General features: G+C 35.8%; 1 protein-coding gene across 3 annotated transcripts in view; it reads right to left on the bottom strand.

Moving 5' to 3' along the window:
* The window catches only part of TENM2 (teneurin transmembrane protein 2), a 998,748-nt gene that overhangs the window by 894,209 nt on the left and 80,138 nt on the right, over positions 1–24,401 (bottom strand). For all 3 annotated transcript variants that reach the window (XM_011997828.1, XM_011997839.1, XM_011997846.1), the window contains exon 2: positions 21,535–21,810. In XM_011997828.1, coding sequence (XP_011853218.1) covers positions 21,535–21,810 — 276 coding nt within the window. The remainder of the gene's footprint in view (positions 1–21,534; positions 21,811–24,401) is intronic.

The following is a 24,401-nucleotide window of genomic DNA, read 5'->3' as shown; positions in this document are numbered from 1 at the left end:
AAAAAAAAAAAAAAAAAAAAAAAAGAAAGAAAAGAAAACAAGAAAGAATAAGGGAAGGGGACAATTATTATCCACACTTTGCAGAAGAAAATTGTGTTTTGAGAGCTTATTGGTAATTTGCCAATGTCATGGAGCTGATAAAGGACAGAGTTAAGGTTTAAACACTTGTCTATCTGACTCCAAAATTTCTGCACTATAGCCTCGATTGTCTTCATATCAAAAATTATGATATTGACACCCAGAGAGATTTAGGCTTGTTGCCCTTGGAACAGTAATGGCCATATAGCTAGTTGGTCGCAGAGCAAGGACAAGAAATCACATTTCTAGACTTTTTCTACTAAGCCCTCGGACATCTCCCATTAGTATGTTACACCATCATAGTGCATGGAATATATATAGTTCTCATATTTGCTTCATAAAATACATTGGAAGTTGAAACAAGACTATGGTCATAGGCATAGTTTTCCTGGGAGAGATAGTAAGAGAAATCTTTGATATTTTTAAAGGATTAAAGCCCACTTAGTGGATTCTAAAGAAAATCATTCTGAGACATGTTTTAGAGCCTTTTTCTTGATATGAATTTCAGAGAAGCAAACAAAGATATATGAGGTTAAGTTGCTATTCTGGTATCTTCAAATTGCAGATACCATTTCTTAACCTACTCTTTCAGCAGGAATAGAAACAATATTTTGTATCCTATTGAATAAGACACATATTTCTTTAGAAGGTATGATATAATCACCTTCCCATGGTTCTCTCAATCCCTTCCTTGTTGGTTTGTTAATTCACCACATTATTAATCTCTTCAAAATAAGAAAATTATTATCTCTTCAAAATGAGAAAGGTCAGTTTTATATTGAATCATGGACACACACATACTCAGTGCTCTGTTTGCAAGAAAACCTATCAATCACGGGTCCATATACGTTGCTTTATAAATGATTTCACTATCATTTTCTTTCATTAGTTAATTTTCATTAGTTAATTTTCAGAATGTTTTGTGATTATTTTGAGAAAAACTTTGTTAAGTTAAATGAATAAGGACTTAAGTCTCCTGATGAGTATGGTTTTACCAAGATAATAGTTTCTTATCTTTCATTTTTTTGAATTTGCCTTTCTGTTTTCCTTTCTTCATTTTCCTGCATTCTCTCTTATTCTCCCTACTTCCCTTCCATGGTTTTGTGACTCATTCCGACAAGCAATGTGGTAGCCTTTGGAAACATACATAAATAAGATGTTGTCCCTATATTCAAGATTTCTTACGGTGTGTTAGAAAATGTTTCTTCTTTCTCTCTGCACTCAGCAAGGACATCTGATTCTGTTTATTAAAGGAAGACTCCATTACTTCTCCAGCATCAAAAATTGATCAGTGCCTTAACTGAGAAATAGATTGGGGATATTTCTCCAGGATCAATGATGAAACTGTCCACCAGGACTGAACCACAGTTTTGCTAGTTCTTCTAACCCCATCCATCATCAGGAGTTAAGAAAGGTGCCCAAGATCCATCTCTCCCTAGCCCTTGACATTCAAAGCCTTGCCTTCACTGTCTGCCTTCACCCTTGTCCTGTCTACTGTCCCTCTGTATGTCAATCATTGAAAAAAGTCTTAACCATTTATCCAAATGCTGATTTCATGGTCTTGCTCCAGTAGAAGTCTTGTTCTTCCTAAGGACACTACTTTCCCTGGAGTAGTTACAGGTGGTGGAAGTTTTTCCTCCCTGTGCTGTCATACCAATGGCACTGAAGATATAAAAGAGATACACACTGCTTCTTGTCCTTGGTACAGCATGATGCTTCAACGCTATGTAGATATCCTCAGCTTTGCATCTCTTGCCATCAGATTTTATCACATTACCTCTCATTCTTGCTGTCACTCACTGACACCCCTATTTGAACAACAACCTCCCATTTTCCCCTTCTCTCAACCCCTGGGAAATTTCATTCTACTCTCTGCTTTTAAGAGTTTGATTATCTTAGATACTTCATATAATTGGATGCATGCTGTACACGTTCTTCCGAGATTGGCTTATTTCCCTTACATAATGTTCACAAGGTTCATCCATGTTATATCCTACGGCAGGATTCCCTTCTTTTTATGGCTGAATAATATTCTATTGTATGTATGCACTACATTTTCTTTATCTATTCATACATTGATGGACATTTAGGTTCTGCCCACATCTTGGTTACTGTGAATAATGCTGCAATGACTTTGGGAGTACATCTATCCCTTTGAGATCCCAATTTTAATTCTTTTGAATAAATAACAAAAAGGGAAAATGCTAGATCATATGGAAATTCTATTTTTAATTTGAGGAAACTCCATAATGTTTTCTATAGTGGTTGTATCATTTTATATTCCCACCAACAGTATATAAAAGCTACAATTTCTCCACATCCTTGACAACACTTATCTCTTGTTGTTGCTTTTATAATGGCCATCCTAACAGGTGTGTGAGATGATATCTCATTGTAGTTTTGATTTTTATTTCCCTGGTTATTAGTGATGTGGAGTATCTTTTCACATACAGCAAGTCCTCACTTAAAATTATCTATAGGTTCCTGGAAACCGAGAGTTTAAGTGAAAGGATATATAACCACACCATTTTTTTTTCTCATCAACTTTATACCCTAGGGATGCCGAACAAAATGACATCATTCAAGAGTCACTGTACTTTGTTTTCCTTAAAGTTACAATTTCCAAGAACTTATTGATGAGATTCAGTGAGGACTTGCTATATTTTTGGCCATTTGAATGTCTTCTTTGTAAAAACCAAAAGCTTTCCTTCTAAGATCAAGAACACTACAAGGATACATGCTCTCACCATTTCTATTCAACATAATGCTGGAAATCTTAGCAAAGTAAGTAGACAAGAAAAGGGAATAAAAGGCATCCAAGTTAGAAAGGAAGAAGTAATGCTATCTCCATTTCCAGATGACACAATCTTATATGTAGAAAACCCTAAAGACAAAAAAAAAAACAAAAAAACAAAAAAACAAAAAAAAAACCACAAAAAACCGCAACCCCACAACTTGTTAGAACTGACGAACAATTCAGTAAAGTTGCAGGATACAAAATGAACATACAAAAATTAGTCATATTTCTATACACTAACACTGAACTATTTGAAAAGGAAACTAATAAAAAAATCAATTATAATAGGAGCAAAAATATATTTAGGAATAAACTCACTCAAGGCAGTGAATGACTTGTCCAGTGAAAACTACAAAACTTTTATGAAAGAAATTAAAAGAGACACAAATAAATGAGAAGACATCCCATGTCCATGGATTGGAAGGCTTAATATTGTTAAAATGTCCATACTATCAAAAGCAATCTACACCTCCAATACATGCAATCCCTACCAAATTCCAATGACATTTTTTACAGAAATAGAACAAATAATCCTAAAATCCATGTAGAACCATAATCTTGGTTCAAAGCTAAAGCAATCTTGAGAAAGAAGAGCAAAGCTGGAGGCATCACATTTTCTGATTTTAAAATACATTACAGCCTGGCCTGATGACTCACACTTGTAATCCCAGGATTTGGGGAGGCTGAGACTGGTGGCTCGCTTAAGTTCAGGAGTTTGAGACGAGCCTGGGCAACATGGTGAAACCCTGTCTGTAAAAATATAAAAAAATTAGCCGGGCATGATGGCATGCGTCTGAAGTTCCAGCTATTCGGGAGACTGAGGCAGGAGAATCACTTGACCCCAGGAGGCAGAGGTTGCTTCCTGAGCTGAGATCACACCACTGTACTCCAGCCTGGGTGACAGAGTGAGACTCCATCTCCAAAAAACAAAATAAATAAATAAATAAATTTATATTTATTTATAAGTCTATGTGTCAAATTGACACACAAAATAGTGTTCAAAACAGTATGGTACTGGCATAAAAACAGACACTTAGACCAATGGAACAAAACAAAATGCTCAGAAATAAAGTCACGTATATATAGTCAACCGATCTTCAACACAGATCCAAGAATACAAAAAGAAGATAGGATAGTCTCTTCAAAAAATGATGTCAGAAGAATCAGATAGTCACATGTGAAAAAGATGAATTTGGATCTTTATCTTACACCATACACAAAAATAAATGTGAAATGATTATAGACTTAAAATGTAAGACCTGAAACCGTAAATCTCCTAAAAAAAATTGGGAAGAACTTCATGACTTTGGTCTTGGCAAAGATTTCTTGAATATGACATCATAGGCACAAGCAATAAAAGCAAAAATAGGTGGGACTACATCAAACTCAAAAGCTTCTGCACAGCAAAGAATACTAGCAACAAAATGAAAAGGCAGTCTATGGAATGAAAGAAAATATTTGCGTGCCATATATGAGTTAAGGAGTTAATATCCAAAATACATAAGGAGCTCCTACAACTCAATATCAGAAAACCATATAGCCTTATTTTAAAATGTGCACAGGATTTGATATTAATCTTCAAGGAATCGTTTGCAGACACCTCTCAGCTAATACATCCAGAAATACTCCTACCTTTACCTTCAAAATACATTGAGAATCAGATCACTTCTTCCTACCGCTATTGTCCTAGATAGACACTGTTATCTCTTGTCTTGGTTACTGCAATAGCCTCCTGTTCTCCCTACTCTTGTCTTCTTCCACTATATTCTCAACACAATAGCCTGAGCGATCTTTTTACATGGGAAGTCAGATCATGACATTCTTACGCTCAAAACTCTGTCTGGATACTTATTTCCCTCAGAGTGTAGTAGTGTGATCTTGGCTCACTGCAACCTCTGCCTCCTCGGTTGAGGCAGTCTTGCCTCCTGTGAAACAGAATAATGGAGAGGGGAAAAAAGACTGTGGGTTGAGAGATGACAAAAGCCACACCAAAACCAGAAGCCCTCAGGGAGCCCTAAAGAAAATCACACCAACAAGAATGAACAAAGAACTACCTTGTGCAAATCACTGATTTCAGTCTCTTGTGTGTTCTTTCTTCTCTACCCAACACTTAAGGACTACTCAGAGTTTGTTCCTGGCCCCTTCCTCTTCTCTCTCCACTTTTCCCCTTGGGTGAACTCATCTACTTTCCTGGATATATACAGACCCCTGCTAAGCTGCTGATTCTCAAATTGACATCTCCAGTCTAGATCTCTTTTGCAGGTTCCAGTCTTAATAATTACACAATTACCCACATTGCCTTTCTATTTAGTTGTCTTATTTAACAATGTCTAAAATGAATAAGCCCCACATCCTATCTTCTCCAAGTATTCCTCATCTTAATACTTAGGAGTCCATCCAGTATTGAAAGTTAGAAATCCTTGAGAGTGTTTTTTTGGTTTTTGTTTTGTTTTGTTTTGTTTTGTTTTTGATGGAGTCTTACTCTGTTGCCCAGGCTGGAGTACAGTGGCACCATCTTGGCTCACTGCAAACTCTGCCTCCTGGGTTCAGCCAATTCTCCTGCCTCAGCCTCTCGAGTAGCTGTGATTACAGGCACAAGCCACCACACCCAGGTAATTTTGTATTTTTAATAGAGATGGTGTTTCACCATGTTGCTCAGGCTGGTCTTGAACTCTTGACCTCAAGTGATCGGCTCGCTTCAGCCTCCCAAAATGCTGGGGTTACGCGCATGAACTACCGTGCCCAGCCAAGAGCTCTTGCTTTTCTTTTCTCAATTACTACATTCAAACTGTCATCAAGTTCTGTATACTCTAGTTCCAAAATTCATCTCAAATCATTTACTTCTCTACTTTGGTGAAGGTTACACCATTTCCCCTAAATTTTTGATGAAATGGATAAATAAAATGCTAAAAAATTTCAAAGGAGTGGGAGTACACCTGTAGTTAAGGAAACCAGAATGATTTCATAGAGGGCATGGCACGTTAGATAATTCTTTGATAATGGATAGGGATGTAACGGATAGGTGGGGATGTAACGGATTTGGGGATACCACTGTAGACAAAGGGAACGGGGGGACAATGGCACAGAGGGAAAGAGTATGCTCTGGAAAAAAAATAAGTAGCCCAGTTGGGCTGGAGCTGAAAATATATTTAGAGGAGAAGTGGGAGCAAGGGCTAAAAACATAAAATTGAACTACATTGTGGAGGCCTGAAATACCACAGTGGGACAGATTAAGTTGATTTGTATACTTCCTGCTTTCCCGATGTGCCTTGTTGTTCGTGGTCATAAATGTGTATCAGCGGAAATGGAAGACAACCTGTACTCTCTTAATTGTTCTGCATTTCACTGGGGTCTTTTCCATTCTAAATGTACAAGGGGATGCCCCAGAATATGGAAATGTTTTCTACTGTTTTTATTCTATAACATCAATTATTAAGCAACACTGTATATTAGCAGAGCCATATACTTATTATAATAGTAATTGCTTCCACATGCTTATTTTCAGTCTTTTCTTATGTACTGAGATATTTATCTTGCCTGCAGAACTACCTATTTTGTGAAAATACCAATAGCAGGGCCACCACTGTGTTTATGATTACTAACCTCATTGAATCAAAGGCACCACAGATGGAGGAAGTTTTAAGAATATTTAATGCATAATTTACTCAATTCTATCTCCTCAAGGTGCCTTGCAGATTGTCCTAGTACATGTGAGTTTCCTTTCATCATGTGGAATGCAATTCTATCCTTGGTTTGTTATAAATTAACAATCTGATATAAAGTCCTGCATTCCAAACAATAGCTGACATATTTAATATGGAAAAAAATTTCCCCACTCTACTTAAAGCTAGCATTTCTTCTTTGGTCAGTGCGACAATTTTAAATTGCTTTCAAGTTAGCCCTGATTCCTGAGGCAACTCCGTAATATATTTCGTGTTCTATTCCACAGAAAATAAGTCGCATGCTTTTGAAAATGTAGCAAAGTGATTTTCATACCAATAAGTGAACATTTTCAAGCCTTTGTATAAACAACAAGGTACAATAGGACCTGGGATCACTGTAGACATTAATCTGGGATCACTGTAGACATTGTAAAAAGCTAATACAAACTAAAAAGTGAGATGCGTCGTCCTAATATCTTTTCATATGGAGAAGAAATACAAATCATGAAATAAAAAATACATGTAGACAATGAATACATGAAGAGTTGCTCAGATTAAAGTGGAGGGAAGCCAGAATAAAAATATTATGATCCATAATTTGGTAAAATATTAGTGATCATTCCCAGTGACTCCGGAGCTCAAGAACCCCATGTGCCTGTTGATTCTCCCACAGTGCTGGTGCAAGAGTTCCTCTGAGAACACTGGTTGAAAAGGATTGCAATTTCACATAGCTGTGTATATTCTAACTCTTCTAGGAATTCATCCTAAGAAAACAGTCAGGGATGTCCACAGGAATGTAGCTATAAGGATGTTATTCATCACATTGCTCTTTACTGCAACTAAAATAAAAATTAGTTAAATGTACAATGTAAGGAAATTGAGGAAATGGATTCCATTAAACGAGTACTATGCTCCTCTTAAATATTGAAGAAAATATTTAATGTCACGGGGAAATGATTTTAGTTCATTTCCAAAAAAAATTGACGCTACAAAGGACTTGTAAAACATGCCAACTCTGTAAAATTATTAATCTCCCTCTCTCTTTCTCTCAGACAGATACACAGACCAAAGGATATATGCCTCAAAATATTAACCATAGTTAGTGTTGGTGTCAAATTATAGGCGATTTCTATTCTTTTTCATGCCCATATGTTTGTATATATGTTATATATGCGCTATATATGTACATTTACTTTGTATAATTCTATGTTATATAGTTAATACACATGTATATCTAAATATAATGCATATAAAACATATCGATATCTGACTTTGGACAGTGTAAAGATTTAACAATAAAGATTGAACTTTTTCAGAAATGGTTAGTATTAAAGTGAAAAACTGCTAGCATTAGGATTCTGTTTTATTTTGAGAGTCCAAATGGGCTGAGAATCTTTAGAAAGTATCACAGAGAACAATATTTTTTATCAAATTCTGTAGGACCTGATAAATATATTTACTCTTACAAAGTAAGGGAGAATGAGAGTAATAAAATGTAGTACTCATCTTTAAAAAGTTAGAAAAAGCACAACACAATTATATCAAGCACTCTCTCAGACCACAGTGAAATAAAACTAGAAATAAACTCCAAAAGGAATCTCAAAACCATGGAAATACATGGAAATTGCATAACCTGTACCTGAATGATCACTGGGTCAAAAATGAAATCAAGATGTAAAGTAAAAAATTATTCGAACTGAATGACATGACACAACCTATCAAAATCTCTGGGACACAGCAAAGGTGGTTCTAAGAGGAAAGTTCATAGCCTTAAACCCCTACATCAAAAAGTCTGAAAGAACACAAACAGACAGTCTAAGGTCACACCTCAAGGAGCAAGAGAAACAAGAACAAACCAAACCCAAACCCAGCAGAAGAAAGAAAATAACCAAGATCAGAGAAGAATTAAATAAAATTGAAGGAAAAAAAATACAAAAGATAAATGAAACAAAAGCTGGCTCTTTGCAAAGATGAATAAAATTGATAGACCATTAGCAAGATTAAGGAAAGAAGAGACAAAATCCAAATAAGCTCAATAAGAAATGAAACGGGAGATATTACAACCGACATCACAGAAATACAAAAGATCAGTCAATGCTACTATGAACACCTTTATGTGCATAAACTAGGAAAACTAGGAGAGATGGATAAATTCCTGGAAAGGTACAACCCTCCCAGCTTAAATCAGGAAGAATTAGATACCCTGAACAGACCAATAACAAGAAGTGAGATTGAAATGGTAATTAAAAATTACCAACAAAGAAAAGTTCAGGACCAGACAGATTCACAGCAGAATTCTACCATTCAAAGAAGAATTGGTACCAACCCTATTGACACTAATCCACAAGACACAGAAAGAGGGAACCCTCCCTAGATTATTTTATGAAGCTAGTATCACCTTAATATCAAAACCAGGAAAGGACATAACCAAAATGAAAACTACAGATCAATATCCCTGATGAACATAGATAATAAAATCCTTAACAAAATACTAGCTAACCGAATCCAACAACATATCAAAAAGATAATCCACCATGATCCAGTGGGTTTCATACCATACCAGGGATTCAGAGATTGTTTAACATATGCAAGTCAATAAATGTGATTCACAGCATAAACAGAATTAAAAACAAACATCATATGATCATCTCAACAGATGCAGAAAAAACATTTGAAAAAAATCTAGCATCACTTTATGATTAAAACTCTCAGCAAAATCGGCATACAAGGGACATACCTCAAAATAATAAAAGCCACCTGTGACAAACCCACAGCCAACATAATACTGAAAGGGAAAAAGTTGAAAGCATTCCCTCTGAGAACTGGAACAAAGCAAGGATGCCCACTGTCACCACTCCTCTTCAACGTAGTACTGGAAGTCCTAGCCAGAGCAATCAGACAAGAGAAAGAAATAAAGGGCATCCAAATCTGTAAAGAGAAAGTCAAACCATTGCTGTTTGCTGATGATATGATTGTTGACCTAGAAAACCCTGAAGACTCCTCCAGAAAGCTCCTAGAACTGATCAAAGAATTCAGCAAACTTTCCAGATACAAAATTAATGTACACAAATCAGTAGTTCCTCTATACATCAACAATGACAAAGCTGAGAATCAAATCAAGAATTCAACCCCTTTTAGAATACCCACAAAACAAAACAAAACAAAAAAACACTCAGGAATATACCTAACCAAGGAGGTGAAAGACCTCTACAAGGAAAACTACAACACACTGCTGAAAGAAATCATAGATGACACAAACAAATGGAAACACATCCCATGCTCATGGATGGGTATAATCAATATTACAAAATGACCATACTGCCAAAAGCAATCTACAAATTCAATGCAATTCCCTCAAAATATCACATCATTCTTCACTGAATTAGAAAAACACTCTAAAATTCATATGGAACCAAAAAAGAGGCAGCATAGTCAAAGCAAGACTAAACAAAAAGAACAAATCTGGAGGCATCATATTACCTGATTTCAAACTACACTATAAGGCCATAGTCCAAAACAGCACAGTACTAGTATAAAAATAGGCATATAAAAATGGGACAGAATAGAGAACCCAGAAATAAACCCAAATACTTGCAGGAACTGATCTTCAACAATTCAAACAAAAACATAAAGTGGAGAAAGGACACCCTTTTCAACAAATGGTGCTGAGATAATTGGCTAGCCACATGTAGGAGAATGAAACTGGATCCTCATCTCTCACCTTATACAAAAATCATCTCACGATGGATTAAGGACTTAAATCTAAGACTTGAAACTATAAAAATTCTAGAAGATAACATTGGAAAAATCCTTCTAGTCATTAGCTGAGGCAAGGATTTTATGACCAGGAACCCAAAAGGAAATGCAATAAAAACAAAGATGAATAGCTGAGACTCAATTAAACTAAAGAGCTTCTGCATGCAAAAAGGAACAGTCAGCAGAGTAAACAGACAACCCACAGAGTGGGAGAAAATCTTCACAATCTATACATCTGACAAAGGGCTAATATCCAGAATTTACAATGAACTCAAACAAATCAATGAGAAAAAAATAATCATCCCATCAAAAAGCAGGCTAAGGACAAGAAGAGACAATTTTCAAAAGAAGATATACAAACGGCCAACAAACATATGAAAAAATGCTCAACATCACTAATGATCAGGGAAATGCAAATCAAAACCACAATGTGATTCCACTGTACTGCTGCAAAAATGGCCATAATCAAAAAATCAAAAAATCATAGATGTTGGCATGGATGCGGTGAACAGGGAACACTTCTCCTCCGCTGGTTGGAATGTAAACTAGTACGACCACTAAAGAAAACAGTGTGGAGATTCCTTAAAGAACTAAACGTAGAACTACCATTTGATCCAGCAATTCCACTAATGTGTATCTACTCAGAGGAAAAGAAGTCTTTATATGTAAAAAGATACTTGCACATGCATGTTTAGAGCAGCACAATTCACAATTGCAAAGACATGGAACCATCCCAAATGCTCATCAATCAACATGTGAATAAAGAAACTGTGTGAGAGAGAGCTATATATATAATGGAATACTACTCAGTCACAAAAAGGAATGAATTGATATCATTCACAGCATGATTCTAAGTGAAGTAACTCAGGGATAGAAAACCAAACATCATATGTTCTTACTCATAAGTGGGAGTTAAGGTAAAAGGCATAAGAAAGACACATGGACTTTGGGGACTCAGGGGGAAAGGTGGGAAGGCACTGAGGGATGAAATACTGCAAATAGGATGCATATACTGCTTGGGTGATGGGTGTACCAAAATCTCACAAATCACCAGTAAAGAAGTCACACATGTAAACAAACACCACCTGTTCTCCAATAACCTATGGAAATAAAAAAAAATTAAAAAACAAACCTAAGAAAATCCCACAATATAATCCAAAGGTTAAAATGAGGAAATGAAAAAATATGATAAAGACGAATGTAATGAGAAAGAAAAATTAAAGTAAATAAAGACAAATAGAAAGCTTGAAAAAAAAATAGATGTCTTTCAAGCCTGATTAAAAAACATGAGAGATAAAAATATAAAAGATTACAGATGAGAAGGGAGACATAACTATAGTTACAGGAGCAATTAAACAAATTGCATGAGAATATGACTCATGAAGAAGCGGCAAGGATATAGAAGTAGAAATAATCTTCAAGAAACTATTAATCAACCTGGAATAGTTCTAGCCAATGTTCACCTACAACACACTTACTGTGCCCTTAAAAATAATATTATGACTTCTTTCCTTGTACAAAGCAATATTTGATGCTACTTTATTATTTAATCATTTGATTAAATATTATAAACACTGGAGTCTAGCTGTTGTAATACTGTATTCTACATGTAAGCAGGATAGACTGCACTGTAAGGTACACTCCCTGCATTGCAAGAGTGTGGGGTTATGTACTTCCTCCTATTTTCCTGCTATTCAGCATACAATTAAAGGCCTTTTAAATTTTATCATCTTAGTTACTAATATTCAGCATTCATATGCTAGTCAGAGGTTAATTTCTCCTACTGAAATGCCAAGAAGCAGGTAGACTCTGTGGTATAAGGGTTTCTGGAGTCCTTCTACCTGCACTGCTCTTCTCTTTCTGATATCACTTCTAACTTTGTTACTTTCCATCCAAACACGTGTGTGTGTGTGTGTCTGTGTGTGCGCTGTATCTGTGTGTTTCAATCAGATGCTTCCTAAAATATTGCAGTCTTTGCTCACATAAACTTTCAATAGTTCTGTATTGTCTGCTTGATCAGACCTTAACTCCTTAAGATGAAGCTCGCAGCTCTTGGTCATCTGATTACTACATATCTATTCATGTATTTCTACTGCTATTCAATAAAATCACTATATTCCAATTAGCCTGACTAGAGTTGGAATTTTTTCTAGACAAGAAAGTGTCCCTGAAAAATCATCATCATCTTCACCTCACCTCCCATTCTCCAACCACCATACACTCTCACCTTTCTTCATTTAGAATATTCATCATCTAATTTCCATATATAAAAGTCCTGACCCCTATTTACAACCTAATTAAAACCACACCTTCTCAAAGCTTCCCTTAGTGTACCAGTATGCTAATATAAATAATGTTTATTTTCTTCTCTCCTTATTGAGGGTATACAGGAATATCTCTGTAAATGCATGGGAGTGCTTGGTTTCTTCAAGAAACAACAAAGTCAATATTTTTGTCTATTCATCTAGGAAGTGAAAGTCAGCAGAGAGAATTGAAAGAGAAAAATAGGAATTTTGCCATAACATAGTTAGGTATGATTAGCACATATGGTCATTACCAATACAAAGACAACCAAACAGGTTGCCACAAAATAATGAATTATCCAAATATTTTGAGGAGTGAGTGGTTGCTCAGGCTTAATTTTCTGGGAAATCAAAGGTCTAAAATAATGAACATAAGTCTTTTGGACACATCTCCAATGTACACATTTCTGTATTTATGTAACCTGTCATGTACGCTGTGTGTGTGCATGTGTATGTGTGCATATACATACACCAATAAATTACTTGCATCGTAAAACGTATTCAAAAGTTAAAATTTTAAAGAACAAGTGAAAATGAAGGTAAATTTGTATGGAAGTTTTGATTATTTTTTATCCTGCACCAGTTTATCATGATGCTCAAACCACATCTTGGAGACATGATCTCACTAGTTTTGACAAAAGGATAGAATGAAGTAATAAAGAAATTAGCTCATGGAGCAGGTGATTAGGCCCTGCTGGATGCAGGTTGGGGAGGGTAAGTGTTAGGGGAAAGGTGAGAGTTGGGAAGGGAAGAGAGACATATTGCAAATAAAGTGGATTTCCCACCAAGTCAAATATTTCTCTGACAGTTCCAAATTGGTTCGGAGCTCCTCAGAGGCAAGAGTTCTTATGTGGGACTTGAGAAAACATGGGTGTTTTTCTGTGGATTCTGACTTACATGGATGAGACAGCATCACTGGTTTAAGGGATCTCAGGCTTTAAAGGGCGTGCTCCTGGATGTAAGATGACTCACAGAGTTCAAGATGCAAGAAGGTCAACACAGGTTTCTCTTCTCTCTCTCCCCTGAAACTATACACTACAAAATGTCTACAGTGCTCATTTTGGCGTTTTCATATATGGTCTTTGTACCCCTGGAATTTGATCAATTTATATTTATTAATTTCTATCCCTCTCAATAACATCCCTCTTCCCAACAAAGCACCTTCCCCACCATGCACACACAACACAGACACACAAATACAAAGAGACACACACACAATGGCTTTGTCCAATGCAGAGCAATTAGCAATTACTTGAAATCTTTTCAGAAATAAGCACCCCCCAAATTAACGCATCTCCTCTTCTGAGAGTACTTTCCTATTTTTCACCAATATTGAATAAAACAACACATAGTTTAACTTTATATTTGTGTGCATATTAAAATGTGCATATCTAAGCATAGTGTGGTACCTTTCAAACACCAATTTTCTTTTTTAAAAATTTGTTTCAAAGATCCTTTTTGATTATCGAATGTGTCAGTGTATTTCTTGCATAAAATACTATGAAAAAATATTTCCCTAAACTAAAAATTTTAAAAAATTCCTTTCAAAGATCCTTTTTGACTATTGAATATGTCATAGTATATTTCTTACATAAAATACTACAAAAAATACTTCCCAAAACTCCTCCAGTGCCTAACTTTCTGGCTGTAAGTGAGTTCATGCCCCTTTCCTCATGATTAACACGGATGGAAAGACTGCCGTGGTGTTTATCCTTTTTGTTGCCCTCAGAATAGTATAACTCTGCATAAGTTATCTCTTAACCTACTCTTTTTCAAAGAATGCCTACTCAAATATTTCAGTCCTCCTTAGGAAACATGCTCATATTTCAGTTAACTTTTCTTCTTCACAAATAAGAAATGAGGATGGGGAGTGCAAGTCACTCCTCAATGTTCCTTGGCTAGCCTGCTTCTACACGGGTTGAAGAACATTTCTTGGTTTCTGGAACACCGTTTCTGACTCGCTGGTTCCCAGCTCAGCATGAGCTCACATTGCTCCATGTCTTTCTCTCTCGGCATACTGAAGGTCTTCGTCTATCACTGCATGTCTCTCTTCTAGCCTTCACTTTATTGTCTCCAACTTCATTGTTACAGACTCCATAAACCATTTGCTGAATCAAAACTGAACATAATTAGCACAAAGTCATTTTCCTCCTCTTTAAATGGCTTCCTCCTGAAAAGCCCTGGGGTTTTCCTCAATCAGCTGAAGTAGCTAAAGTTTTTAAAGTAGGTTTTCCCTCCATCTATTTCCAAATAGTCCACCTAACACTTTTACATTAAAATAGCTTTAAGAATATGTGTTAAATCAAATACTCTGACCTTAATTTTTCAGTACTTCAGGGCATCTACTACTTCGGAAGATGGAGATGACATATTACCCAGTTAAACTCACCCCCCACGTATACAATTATTTTATTACTTTCTAAATTAAATTGATTTTAATTTGATTTAATTTTATCGGAAGCATTTAAATCTAAATGCCTTAAAACCATTTTAGAAATTTAGAGCAAAATTAAACCCACTTTGCAGATGGAGCAAACTTACCAAAAGAAGTAACATTCTAACTCTGAATACATGAGCCCATAAAACTGCTGGGTTCTAGCTTTCTACAATTTTTATATCTGATTTCCATAAAGATTGTATGTAGGTCAAGGGTCTTAATAACTCAAGGATCAACAAAGGCTAAGTCAGACCTTAAACAACAGTGTAGCCTGGAGGAGAATCAGGTGACCTCAAAGACATGGAATCTATGCAGAACTGCTACTGCTTCTAATCCTATCTGTCCCGACCGAAATCTCAACCAGTGTGACTGAATCTTCTTATGTTTTGAGAATGGCCAAAAATAAAAATTTCTAATATAAAATCTCTCACTTTCAAAACGTTGGTTGTTAATCTAAAAATGTTTGATACTGCACTAATCAAATTAAACAATTCAAACTGGATTCAGCCTGTAGATTAACATGCAGTTCGTAACTTCTGTTGTTAACTATCCCATAAACCACTTAGCCACAGCTTAAACTCCTTTAACATTCCTCAAACTGAGTTGACGGAAAGCAGGAAAGAACAATTTTCTAGAAAGTTCTTACAGCTAGCACTTAAATAATACTCAAAATTAAATCACAAGTAACATTCTTAGTTTCATGTATAAGTCTATATACCTAATGCCCACATATCTGGAATTTCTATCCTATTTACAAATCTATTATTCATACCTGAAATTTTCTTCTACCTGCTATGTCTCAGTTTCAGAAGGGTTAATTGAAGTGCCTCATTACTTCTCATACATTCTTCTCTAACTCATTTTACTTTGATATTATTTTTTGTGCAGGCTTCTTCTGATTCAATTGTAGAAAATTTATACTATCAACTTCCTTAGTTTTAACTCATCTTATTTATGACTTTAATTCTCAAGGCATGGCACATCTCTCCCACCTATTAGATAAATTTAATTTGATCATTGACAAACAACAACTAAACTTAAGAAAATGACCAAACAATAAGCAAAGAAAGAGTTTTCTGACTGAAGAGGCTTCCAGTTGCGAACGGACAAAAACATTTTGCTTCTTACCATTTTACTGCCTTCACAGTAAAAAGAGCAACTCAACTGAAGTTAAAGTACTGATATCAGGAACTCAGCAGCTTAAAACCAAATGATTATCCACCAAGTCCAATGTCTCCCCGAAGGCTTGGAGATTACACATGTAATAATCAGGCTGTCCTTGCCAAAAGGAAGGCTTAGTGCTTCATTTTATTTATTGTATTTATTGAATGGAGCTATTCCTTGATAGCCCCTGGGAGCATTAGCAAACATGAAAGAAACCACCAAAGGAAAGGAAAAAATATATAAATAACTAAAGACCATGCCACTAAAGTTTATAATCTGGAAAGTGCAATACTGAAATAAAGCACAGACTCCTACACTCCTCGAAGTACTCTGTTCTACTTTACAGTAATGTAAGAATTGCTTAATTTGCCAAAAAAGTAAACCTCTGAAGTTTCATACAAGTCCATTTGCAGAATATCAATCCTTTCACTTCTAGCTTTCGTATCATGCCATGTGACAATGTGATATTCTTACATTTTGCCTCTGGTTATATGTTATTATCAGCTGTGTTTTAGCATCGTAGTGATCATATATTAAGACTCCCATTAATAAACTTTTTAAAAATAAGTTTTCTCTATAGCCTCTGATACCTGGACTTTGAGGGAATTGAATTAGAAAAATGTAAAGGAGATCATTCTTTCATTTAGGAATGGAAAAGACAGAACCTATGATATTTTGTGTTTATGTCTTTCATTTTTTTTAAATCCATGATAATTCATTTCATATTCTTCTTTATAATGGTATTCTTTTAAATGTACATGTATATAAAATAAAGCTTAAAAACACAAATTGAAATCATTGTCATCCAAAGGGCTTAAAAGTTTCTTCTGGTTTTTGTTTTGTTTTTGTTTTTTTTTTGGTATGTTTTTAAATTTTGTTTTGTTTTTAAGAAATTGAGGCAACAATTTGCTTTAAGTTCCATGGAAATTGGCTTCATAAAATGTGGCTGGAAAAGAAATCATCCCATATCAACATTAAGCACAGTCAAATATGAATGTATGCCTTTTGTAGCTACCTCTTTTACTATTCTTGCCATTGCCTTTTCACTTCCTTAAGAGCAAAATTATGGGCCTTTGGCTAGGTCTAGAGCTCATAGTAAGTTTTTACATCTGTTACAGGCATTCTCTGTGATTTTACATGAGGGATTTGGGAGAAGAAAGGAGTAGAGTGGGTTATAAAACACAGAATTAATTTGAGCATGTAAGAGTAATAGAGTGGGAGTAGAAATAGAATCCCACTTGCATGTTTACTTTGTGTTTACTTAAGAAATGCTCCAATGCTAGATTTATTGAGAAGCCGCTTTCTGGAGAGAAAAGAGAAAAATTTAAGTAACTCACCTTGAATGACAAATGAATGCAACTTGGTTGGCAGTGACAATCTAAGGACATTGTCGCTGGTGCTAAGGAAAATCCTTCCTTCCCTCAGGCTTCATTCCTCATGTCTCAGATAACAAGCAGTGAGTACCTGGGTGTGTTGAAACTCTGCCGAGGAGACGGATATGCTACAGACCTTTTGCGAAAAGGACTCAATCTAATAGAATCTGTGTTCCACAAATACACTTTATATAAATCCATTACGTGCCCAGAGCCAGCTTGTTTTATAAATGCATTTTGTGAAATGCAGTGGAATTAACCCAACATTTATATTTCAACCTCAAAGTACATTATGAGAATTGTAAATTTCCCAATTACAACAGATGAAAATGAACATTGTGCTTATTTACTTTGGGTGGATATGGAGAGGGGTGGGGAAGAATAATTTTCTTAAAGGTTTAACCGACGCTGGATTTCATTTACTGCCATTTCTGGCTTCCTATTTCATACCAACTTTATTTTCTTTGTTTATTGTTCTTGTTTTGTTTTGTTTTTCCCTTTCTGGATTTCCAATGAAATAACTGAAACTAGAATTTTGCTGGAAGGAAAAAAAAAAAAACTGAAGGATATTTTTAAGTCCCAAGGTGAAGAAATTACCTGAGGGAGTCAAGAGAACACAGACCAGATTTTTACAGTTTGTGCTACTTTGCATCTTTAAGGAGGCAATTAGTTATTCTTGTGTATTAGTGACTGTGCCATTTTCTCCATAACTCAGATAATACAAATGGTCTTAGAGAGGGCATATTTTAAGGGGGTCATTTATTACTGAACAAAAGTATGGATTCTAATTTAAGGTTACTAGGAAAGCCCTTTCTCTGGATGTCGTCAAATTTCACAGCAGCAAAAACTTGACCAAGTTGTTCTCAACTCTCATTGCCATTTCTAGCCAAATCATCATTGACTTCAAGATAGGATTAAAGAACCTGAAAAGATAACATGAATCTGAGAGTTTTATCTATTTGAAGTAACCCGAGCCAAGCCAGCACAATGCTAATGTAGTGGCTAAATTAGTGAGTGTAGTATGCAGCACTCTGGTATCTATACTACCAAAAAAAAAAGGAAAAGAAAGAAAGACAGGTTCACCTGTTTGATGGGACTGTCAAGTTATCCAATGGGTCATTTTTGTCACAGCAGCACATAGGAAGCACAATCAACATTGATCTAGGGAGAACTGTTGGCAAAGTTAGAGATTTTACTATATGACTGTGCAGACTGAACACACACTTCTTATCACCAAAAAGGAAGTTGGTTTCTGAGAGCTGTCTTCACTCACTAACTATGCTTAGCAAAATCACAATTGGAATTTTTTAAGGGAGATTTTTAAATAAGCGCAGTGAAAAATCCATGTATCCTAAAATCCCACCATGAAATGAAATTAAAACATATGGAATCCCACAGAAAAGATTCATTTTATGACCATGTGTCTTTCAAACCTAAAATTAAATTGGAGAGCTTCTATCTCAAAGTATAGATTCCTGTTACTTCCTCTTCAAGAAAGGCATACCTAAAAGGTTATTGATTTGGTTCTGAAGGACACAGTGTTTATTATGGAGGAAGCCATCGCTGGGTACAAGTGTGAGAAATTAATGATGGCTTTGTAAGTGTCCATGCCGTGGTGTGGAACCAGTGGGGCAACTGTCAATCTATATGATAATACATTCCCAAACTTCATAAAATCAGTGATGTGAAAAAGCATTGATTTCTTTGTGAGCTAAACAGAATTTGTCAGAGAGAAAGAGCAAGAAGTTTACTGAAGTTAATACCTCTGCCTGCAGAGTTGCTCACACTTCAATTTTTATTTGCTGAAAGAGTTTATGATGTGATGTGTAAAATTTCTTATTTTTATTTCTGGCCAAGAATGAGAACAGAAGACACATTATGTACTCTTTTCAATATGTAAAATATTGAAAAAATGTTTTAAAAGTAAAAAGAAAGACAGTCTACCTGTATGTTTTAAAATAACCATCTCTCATCTAATTTGAACTCTGACTTCAATACCTCCTTTGTGCCTTGCCAGCCACACTCACATACAGAGTTGCTTAGTGCTTCTAAGTATATTTTCTTTATGTAATTCTGACTGCATTGCAACTAGCACTACAGGAAATAATCGGGACACTGTATCTAAGAGTTTATTTCTTATCAGTATGCAGGGATTTATATAGACTCACAGAAAGTAAAAATTATTCAAATATGATATTTTGAATAATACTGAAAAAAATGAAACTACTATTGGTCTACCAAATACATGATTAATTTCAGATTTTTTTCATCCATAACTCTTCTAGGTAAATTCATGGCAAGCATATTTTGTGCCCTTGGCTTCACCGGAAACACCCCCTTATTAGATGAGTTTTTAAGATGCATATAACTTAAATGGGAGAAGGTGCAGGTCTATAAATATGTATAAACAACTCTGCATAGATGGTTCCCTCCATAGGTGTAAGAATACCAACTATGAGGGACTTGCTAAAATTCCTTGTTTAAAATGTGCCATAAATTCTTGGATAACAAGTGATTTTATTTATTAGGCCATCAAATTGCCTTCATTTAAATAGTATCTGACACACACAATGAAGTTGAAAAAGGACATCAGTAAATGGATTCAACATATGCTTTTATGGAAACTTCTAAAAGTAATTTCCTATCAAATAAGCACCTCAGAGTGTCAAATGTGCCAAGTGTCAGAATTTTGTTAAAATTCAAAAGGAGTCAAGTGCAGATTTTTCCTTGAGAGTACACCTTGATTAGCTACATGAACGGAGGCATAAGTAAGGCACATCCCCTTGTCCCCACTGTAGAATAAATTATTTCAAAATTAAACATAAATTTAAATGCAAAAAAGTGACATCTTTTTGAGTATGTGAGACTTACCCAGGAAATGATGTATTTTCAACACAGTTTTGAGATTAAATGATATTTAGCTATGCTTTTGCATTCACAACAAGCTGTCCGCCTGCAAATTTCCTTTTTCTTTTTTAAATGAAAGGAAATATTTAAAGCTGCTCTGGCAGAAGTTTATAATATTTTATATAAACATTCTTAACTGATCTATTTGTAAACATTTTAATGGTAATGGTAATTCTTTTAGCAAACATGCAATCTATTCATAACACACCACATAGCATTTGATGTTTTCTTCTTAAATCGGCTGTAACCTAATGCAATTTATCTTTTTAAAAAATGTTTTTGACTAAACACACTTCGGAATTGCTCAGAAACCCACAAATAAGCACCTTATCTCTTCAATGACTTGCTTAGGCTTCTCTATATTTACTGCTTAATGATTGGAAGGATTTAATTTTCAAAGTTTCAGTAAACCCCACCTAGAAAGCTGATGGATAGGCAATAGTGATTTGTGACAGAAGATGCAGGAAACTATTAACCTACATAGGTGCCAAGGGGAAAAGTAAACATATAAAGAATTCTTTTTTTTTTTTTTGAAGACAAGTCGCTTCCTATTTGTCATTATTAAGCTCCAGAGCATCTGTTCCAAGTTTGATCTTCAATACGGATATGAGGCATTGCCGCCTGGAAATGAAAGTCTAAGATAAGGTGAGATTCTTAAGAGATCTTCATGAAAAAAAATAACCCAGGTTTCCATTTACTGGGAAGGGGAAATCAATACAAAGACCTAGAAACTTGTGGAGAGAGGACATTTTCTAGGTATAGGTCATAGTTTATCAAGCTGCCTCTTTTGCAATGTAATTTACTTGCTAATAAGACCAACTGACTACACCTGAATGCTGTGTTATCATCAAAATGTGACTTTAAAATTCTCTTCTCATTTCTTGTGTGCTGGAGGGTTGCTGGTTTATTTCCCCCCCAGCTCACACTGTGGAGACAAGGTCGACTTCAAAGAAAATGAATGGTTTTAAGACGCCACTTTATTAAAAAACAAAAACATTCGAAGCCCCACGTGGTGCAGTGCACAGAACATAAAAAGGTATTTAAGAAGCGGGCCTACCGTTCTCATCATCTGATTTATTTTCGTTGTCAGAGTCAGTCAGGGTAAGGGCCGAGTTTTCACGACTGGACAGGCCGGAACTGCGCCTGGATTTTATTCCTCTTCCCCACAGTCTGATGGCGTGTTCTGGAGACATCCCTCCCTCGGTGTCGGAGTCGGCATCAGACCCTGTGCTAAGGGAGTAGCCCTGGTGAAGGATCCCCATGTCAGAGCAGTAGCCGCTTCGGTGTGGGGAGGGCTCACAGATGCCCAGTTCCGCAAGGGTGAAGTTGGTTCCTAGGGTGAGAGTGACAGAGAAGCTGATGAAAATTTGTGAGATGCTTTACAAAGTTAAAATGTAGTCTTACAAAACAAAGGAGACACTTTTCCCATCTGACAAATACATGAAATTCACCGTGGTGTACAGAAACAGATCTTGGACAAGAGTATTCAGGACAGTGGGATACCTTTGAAAAACAAACAAAAGAAAGAAAGTAAATATCGATTATAGGACAGAATGCTCAGATTTTATTTCAGAGATTTTTAGGTATGTTGACACTATTGTCTAGGTAACTCCATGTAGGTGAAAAAAACTCTGAATGTATAATAGCTAATATACACCAAGTGCTTACTTGTGCACCTTTTATTTTGCAACTTTCATTTTATATTTTTTAAAGTTTTGCATCTTTATGAAGATGACAATATTAGTGTAATCCTTATGTAGATGACGAAACCGGGGACCAGAGGATTTAAGGCATTTATCCAAGGTCAAGCATCTTGATGGTCGCAATACCTGGATCTGATCCCTATGCAGGGATCAAATTAAGGTTCATGTCTTACAGCCTTAACCCACTGATAAATATGAGTGGCAGCTAAAATACCTGGGTGCCCGTCCTAGCTTTCCACTGACAACAATCTCATTTATGGCAATTCTCTTAACTCCACGAACCCCAATTTTCTCACTTGTGAAATCTGGGCATTAATCTCTTAAAATCTTCTCAGGGTGATTGTGTGCCTCATATGATAATATGTGCCAAATTAGTCATTTTTAATAAATGCTGTCATGCGTTGCTTAAAGAGAGGGATACGTTCTGAGCAATGTGTCCTTAGGTGATGTTTGCTCTGAGAACATCAGAGTGACTTACACAAACCTAGATGGTCTAGCCTATTACACACCTAGGCTTTGGTTTAGCGTACTGCTCTTACACTACAGACCTGCACAGCATGTTACTGAACTGAATACCATAGGCAAAGTAACATAATGGCAAGTATTTTTTGTATTTGAACATAGAAAAGACACACTAAAAATACAGTATTATAATCCTACAAGACCACTGTTGTATACATGGCCCATCATTGGCAGAAATGAAGTTATGTTAGGTATGTATATGTAATGTGTCACTGAAATCAGCAACCTAGAGACGAAGAGCTACTCCTTTGGTTTTTAAATGGTATCAAAGAATCTCTCTTTGCTAACACAATTTAAAGTCACAAGTAGGCTTCACTTATGGAAAGTGAATGTGTGCACATGAAGACTTATAGGGGTGAACTCATGATCTGACAGGAAGCAAAAAGAATAGGTTTTTATTGAACACGTTATCATGTTCTATAAACATGCGTGTTATTAGGTGTCAGAAAATGGGCCAGCTACCTTTAGGCTTTATGCCACTTAAATACCATCATTGCTCAGCATTTTAGGTGTTGACATCACCTCTTTACAAGCAGAGGTTAAACACCATGTCCAAGGTCACACCTGGGCACACAGCAGATCCAGGGTTCACCTCTGTACCTGCAGACCCCCAGCCTGTGCTGCTTCTACAGTGTCAGCAGTCTCCAGCCAAAGCTAACCTGGCAACATTTTTGTGCAGTTTATTTATTTGTGCGCTTTACTATTTGGCTCTTTAAGAGATACTTTAAGGTTTCAATGAGAAATAGATAGAATCAAGTGGTCCACTCTACTTACTGATGTATAATGCTGATTTCTTTTGTCTTTAACCAATTTATGACAATGAAAAGTAAGTGCAGTAAAGAAATGCACTTCTCTGCTAAGAGTGGAGAAAACCTCATAAATAATACCAAAGCCAGGAGTTTACCCACTCTAAGTATATCTGTTACATAAAGGCCATTCCGTATCATTCACGTCTCTAAACTCTTGATGTAACTTGACACGCTGTGGTAGCCTACATACTCAATATCGTTTTTTACCTTTTATTTTACAAAGCACCAAACCACTGTTTAGTTCACATTCACCTTGTGGGACTTTAATTTGTAATAGATATATGTCTTTTTATTCCGAGTTTTTTTCTTGTCTTCACTACACACTGAGCTTTCCCAGCCTAATTTGGTTGTGTAAATGGAATCAAGCCCAATTCTATACATAATTGTCTCTTCAGAATGAAACTTATTCATTGGAGAGTAAACCCAAGTGCAGATTCCTGTCAGCATGGGGTGATAACCCACTACCTGTGCAGTGAAGAGGGAAGTCCTCTCTGCCATCAGCACAGTGCTAAGTGCTGCTGTTTATTCCCTGGGTGTGGTTTATCATGCTGTCTGAAATTCTCTGCCCAGCGTATTCAGTTCCAGTTTGCATCCTTGGTAATTAGGTACTGTCTCATAATTATACATTAAAATGTATATTTCAGTCTCAGTAGCCTATGAGAATGAAGTTACTGAGTGTGTGTGTATGTGTGTATATACAATATGGAAAGATCTTTCCGTTGTTGCTTTTCTCATCCTTAAGTCATTGAAAAAAAGTCATTTTAGAGTAATATTCCTCCATCTTGTCCTTAGAGATCAAGTTCCTTCTGGACAGAGTCATAGGATATGTTGATTCATTTTCCCACAATAAATGAAAATCCAAACTAAAACACACATATTTTTATTCCACA

This window comes from Mandrillus leucophaeus, unplaced genomic scaffold, assembly GCF_000951045.1.
Source record: "Mandrillus leucophaeus isolate KB7577 unplaced genomic scaffold, Mleu.le_1.0 Scaffold115, whole genome shotgun sequence".
Lineage (NCBI taxonomy): Eukaryota > Metazoa > Chordata > Mammalia > Primates > Cercopithecidae > Mandrillus > Mandrillus leucophaeus.
The sequence above is the reverse complement of the archived record's forward strand: the minus strand, read 5'-3'. Positions and strand labels throughout refer to the sequence as shown.